Source organism: Myxine glutinosa, chromosome 7, assembly GCF_964187855.1.
Source record: "Myxine glutinosa chromosome 7, kmMyxGlut1.1, whole genome shotgun sequence".
Classification (NCBI taxonomy): Eukaryota; Metazoa; Chordata; class Myxini; order Myxiniformes; family Myxinidae; genus Myxine; species Myxine glutinosa.
The window spans coordinates 52,657,692-52,663,691 of NC_136267.1; the positions used below are offsets into that span (position 1 = coordinate 52,657,692).

General features: G+C 43.0%; 1 protein-coding gene across 4 annotated transcripts in view; it reads left to right on the plus strand.

Annotated features, from left to right (window-relative positions):
- Nucleotides 1-5,363, plus strand: part of CERS1 (ceramide synthase 1) — a 132,874-nt gene extending 127,511 nt beyond the window's left edge. For all 4 annotated transcript variants that reach the window (XM_078781726.1, XM_068122324.2, XM_078781725.1 and 1 more), the window contains 2 exons: nucleotides 938-1,044; nucleotides 4,849-5,363. In XM_078781726.1, the coding sequence (XP_078637852.1) occupies nucleotides 938-1,044; nucleotides 4,849-4,897 (156 nt within the window). In that variant the 3' untranslated portion in view covers nucleotides 4,898-5,363. The remainder of the gene's footprint in view (nucleotides 1-937; nucleotides 1,045-4,848) is intronic.
- The last annotated feature ends 637 nt before the right edge of the window (nucleotides 5,364-6,000 follow it).

Sequence of the window (6,000 nt, forward strand, 5' to 3'; positions counted from 1 at the left end):
GTCTGAATCCAAACTGATTGTCCGGGATCAGGCGTTTCGAGAAAATCAAAGATTTTATGATCAGGATTTCGTAGAAAAGAAAAGATTTGATTTGGCCTGCACTGATGGATTCCATGACTTTACTTATTATTGTACATTACCTAATATGCCTGTAGTAAAGAGAATCTGTTTGTTTGCTGTTTTTGTATTACTATCGGGCACATTGGTCCATTGGACAAAGTTTCCATTGATTTAATGGCATTGTAGCATACCTGCCTGCTGTACTGCTTGAGCAAATTCGTTTTGCTTTCACAAAACCCAGATGTGTTTGGGCTAGGGTAGGGGAGATTATACATTCGTTATTATTATTTTCAAATGATGATACTATTATTATTGTTGTAAATATTATTAGTAATAATTCATATATTCTTTGTTTCAATGTTATTATTGTTGTTATTTAATTTGTAGTTGGAATGCCATGCTATGGGAGGACCTATTAAACTACTCTATACACCTTAACATGACGTGTGTTTAGAAACATGGGAGTTCTTCCAGATTCTTTATAGTTAATGAGCCTAATCAAGTCAGGAGATCATGACGATCATTTTGGTGTATCCTTTTCCACATCAGCCCTAGTGGAACTCCACAAAAAACATGACACACACACACACACACAAACACACACACACACACACAACACAACTCACCATTTATCGTAGATGCAATGATGCAGTAGTCGATGCAGCTAATTTCTGTTTCCTTTTAGCCTTGTCTGTTCCGAAACGATGGGACAGGTTATTGTAATTGTCTGGGTACAGTAGCTCGTTCATTTTCATATATATATATATGTGTGTGTGTATAAAAACCCGTGAAAACATGAAGCACATAAAGTTTTTTTGTATATTTATACACTGGTGAAGTTCTTCATTGTTAAATGCTGTTTTTTTTCTTTTTGCAGTTGATCATAATGTTTGTGTTCAAGATCATGACGGGACAGCTTGCAGAAGTGGCTGACACACGGGAATATGACATCTCAACACAAACACAGCAAGAAAGCTTGGCCAGGTAGGCCATGAGTATGATGCGCTGCCTGAAATTTTACTTTTTGTTTACACATACAGGGAGACCCCGACAGTCGCGGTCCCAACATTCGCGGTTGCTAAATTTTGACCTGTTTCTACATTTGCAGCCCTGTGTTCCGCATATTGCGGTTTTTCACGGGCACAAAAATTTTTTCCACTAGCCACGAGCGCGACGCAGTTCTAAAACACATCTTCCACCAGCCACGCACCAAGCAACTGGCCATACACAAAAGACATATCTTCCACGAACCACGAGCATGAGCTGCTTCTTCTACACTCACAGCCCTGTGCTTCATGTTTTCACGGCTTTTTGCGGCCACATAAAAATTCACGGGATATCCCACCATTTACCCTGTCAACATTGCTCAGCGGGATATCCCGTCATTCATACTGTGAACATTGCTTCGTGGGATATCCCGCCATTCATACTGTGAACATTGCTTCGTGGGATATCCCGCCATTCAATCTGTGAACATTGCTTCGTGGGATATCCCGCCATTCATACTGTGGACATTGCTCAGCAGGACATCCTGCCATTCATACTGTGAACATTGCTTGGTGGGATATCCCGCCATTCATACTGTGAACATTGCTTCGTGGGATATCCCGCCATTCATACTGTGAACATTGCTTGGTGGGATATCTCGCCATTCATACTGTGAACATTGCTTGGTGGGATATCCCGCCATTCATACTGTGAACATTGCTTGGTGGGATATCCCGCCATTCATACTGTGAACATTGCTTGGTGGGATATCCCGCCATTCATACTGTGAACATTGCTTGGTGGGATATCTCGCCATTCATACTGTGAACATTGCTTTGTGGGATATCCCGCCATTCATACTGTGAACATTGCTCAGCAGGACATCCTGCCATTCATACTGTGAACATTGCTTGGTGGGATATCCCGCCATTCATACTGTGAGCATTGCTTCGTGGGATATCCCGCCATTCATACTGTGAACATTGCTTGGTGGGATATCCCGCCATTCATACTGTGAACATTGCTTGGTGGGATATCCCGCCACTCATACTGTCAACATTGCTTGGTGGGATATCCCGCCATTCATACTGTGAACATTGCTTGGTGGGATATCCCGCCATTCATACTGTGAACATTGCTTGGTGGGATATCCCGCCATTCATACTGTGAACATTGCTTGGTAGGATATCCCGCCATTCATACTGTGAACATTGCTTCGTGGGATATCCCGCCATTCATACTGTGAACATTGCTTCGTGGCATATCCCGCCATTCATACTGTGAATATTGCTTTGTGGGATATCCCGCCATTCATGCTGTGAACATTGCTTGGTGGGATATCCCACCATTCATGCTGTGAACATTGCTTGGTGGGATATCCCGCCATTCATACTGTGAACATTGCTTGGTGGGATATCCCGCCATTCATACTGTGAACATTGCTTGGTGGGATATCCCGCCATTCATACTGTGAACATTGCTTGGTGGGATATCCCGCCATTCATATTGTGAACATTGCTTGGTGGGATATCCCGCCATTCATAATGTGAACATTGCTTGGTGGGATATCCCACCATTCATACTGTGAACATTGCTTGGTGGGATATCCCGCCATTCATACTGTGAACATTGCTTCGTGGGATATCCCGCCATTCATACTGTGAACATTGCTTTGTGGCATATCCCGCCATTCATACTGTGAACATTGCTTTGTGGGATATCCCGCCATTCATACTGTGAAAATTGCTTCGTGGGATTTCCTGCCATTCATACTGTGAAAATTGCTTCGTGGGATATCCCGCCATTCATACTGTGAACATTGCTTCGTGGGATTTCCTGCCCTTCATGCTGTGAACATTGCTTCGTGGGATATCCCGCCATTCATACTGTGAACATTTCTTTGTGGGATGTCCCACCATTCATACTGTGAACATTGCTTCGTGGGATATCCCGCCATTCATACTGTGAAAATTGCTTCGTGGGATATCCCGCCATTCATACTGTGAACATTGCTTCATGGGATATCCCACCTTCTGCATAATACATCATCCCCACGAGTTACTGTGCAGAATGAAAACACTCCAGCACATCTACAGCGCATTCAGAAAGTATTCAGACCACTTCACTTTTTTCACATTTTGTTATGTTGCAACCTTATGCTGAAATCGTTTAAATTCATTTTTTCCCTCATCAATCTACACTCAATACCCCATAATGACAAAGAGAAAACAGGATTTTAGAAAGTTTTGCAAATTAAAAAAAAAGAAAAACTCAAATAGCACATTTACATAAGTATTCAGACCCTTTGCTATGACACTTGAAATTTAGCTCAGTTGCCTCCCATTTCTCTTGATCATCTTTGAGATGTTTCTACACCTTGATTTGAGTCCACCTGTCGTAAATTCAATTGATTGGACATGATTTGGAAAGGCACACACCTGTCTATATAAGGACTCACAGCTGACAATGCATATCAGAGCAAAAACCAAGCCATGAGGTCGAAGGAACTGCCTGCAGAGCTCAGAGACAGGATTGTGTCGAGGCACAGATCTGGGGAAGCCTACAAAAAAAATTCTGCTGCATTGAAGGTTCCCAAGAGCACAGTGGCCTCCATAATTCTTAAATGGAAGAAGTTTGGAACAACCAGGACTCTTCCTAGAGCTGGCCGCCCGGCCAAACTGAGCATTCTGGAGAGAAGGGCCTTGGTAAGAGAGGTGACCAAGAACCCGATGGTCACTCTGTCTGAGCTCCAGAGATCCTGTGTGGAGATGGGAGAAACTTCCAGAAGGACAACCATCACTGCAACACTCCACCGATCTGGGCTTTATGGCAAAGTGGCCAGATGGAAGCCAAACAGTTCAATCTTGGTTTCATCAGACCACAGAATCTTGTTTCTCACAGTCTGAGAGTCCTTTAGGTGCTTTTTTGCAAACGCCAAGCGGGCTTTCATGTGTCTTTCACTGAGGAGAGGCTTCCGCATCTCTCTGGACCGAATGCACCACTTTTGAAATGACGTATGAATGCTAATTGAGGACTTTTGCGCATGGGCTGTGTGTGTTTACACTGACTTGGTTCTGCTCACCGGGCACTTTTAACCTGCCGATGCTGGTCAAGGCCAACACCGGTCGCTTAAAACCTTGCCCAGATTCTGAAATGCCGACACAAAATATGGGGCCTCTAGGTGCTACCCTCTAGGTGCTACAACTAGGTGCTACCTCTAGGTGCTACCCTCTAGGTGCTACTTTCTACCTCTAGGTGCTACCCTCGAGGAGTCTAGGTGCTACCCTCTCTGTGCTACCCTCTAGGTGCTACCCTCTAGGTGCTACATCTAGGTGCTACCCTCTACCTCTAGGTGCTACCCTCGAGGAGTCTAGGTGCTACCCTCTCTGTGATACCCTCTAGGTGCTACATCTAGGTGCTACCCTCTCTGTGCTACCCTCTAGGTGCTACCCTCTAGGTGCTACCCTCTAGGTGCTACATCTAGGTGCTACATCTAGGTGCTACATCTAGGTGCTACATCTAGGTGCTACCTCTAAGTGCTACATCTAGGTGCTACCCTCAAGGTGCTACATCTAGGTGCTACATCTAGGTGCTACCCTCTCGGTGCTACCCTCTAGGTGTTACATCTAGGTGCTACCCTCTAGGTGCTACCCTCTAGGCCATGAAAGAATAACGCACCAACAACCAAACACAAACTCACAAACAAATGCACTAACACTTTCAAAAAATATTTACAAGATATCATCGCAGTAAATGTGCTTTGGTTTTATCAATGTAACTGTTGTTCTTTCTCCCTTTTAGTCACAGCAAGACTCAGAGCAACGGAGACCTGAAAGACAAGACATTATGATATGCACGGATAGAAAGCCGAAAAATACTGCAACATGTCCTTCCAATTCTTCCAACATTTCTACTTTGACCAGACGTCTGGACCAAACCTGTGACTATTGTTATCCAATAATAAATGTAATTCAGGTTTCTTTGAGATAGCTACTTGAAATGCTGCTGCATTGGTTGTTTTTCAACCTCTTGACCAACAATGAATGTAATTGTGCCATGGAAATAAAAACAACAACCTGTAGATATGTCAGCTTTTTGTTTTAACCACAATGCAAAGTGTTGTCATTGGACTGAACAGTGTTTCGTCGTCCACTGAGGCCGATTCTTCTGTGAATATTTGTTTGTTTTGAACAATCATCAAAATTCCTTTTCTCTTGGCTGACATTTAATTCAACAAATCCACTTTGTAATAATCCCTGTGAATTTTCCATGTAATTTATTTGAAGTCTATCATTAAAAATCTCAATGTTTGTGCATCTCCTTTTGTAGATGATAAATGAAGTTTTCAATCCAATTTATTCCATGGTAAATGGCATTCGGCGTTGGAATTCGACTCTGGTGCCATTCATATATTATGTATACACTGGGGGTGATGGTTGCTAGCGGGAATTCATTGTGCGTGTAAATGATGCATATGGGGAATAGGGAGGGCACTGTGAGTGAGTGAATGGGATTCTGTATGGTCGTGTACGTACAAATCAAGAATCTACATCCTGTATATTCGGATAACGTTCGGATTTTGGTTTTATTTCAAATAACAAGGAACTTTGACACAGAATGAGGCCATTTGGCCCAGCATGCCTGTGCTATGCCTGCACCGCATTAAGTAAATCTGTCAGGCTATAGACTTGCATATGCAAATATTGTTGTATATGTTGTATATGCAAAGAACTTTATTATTATTTTTAAATTAACAGGTTTTGATTATTATTACTACAGATTTTTTTTTTTTGGGGGGGGGGGGGGGAAGGGGGCAAAGGTGGTTGTAAGGTGAGGAATGCACAAACACCGACCACACATTCACCTTTTGATGAGATCCTCTCACAAAAGTCACATTCACTACACATCTATACTATCACGCCATGCGTACGCAAGCTCTCTACAAGTCCTGCC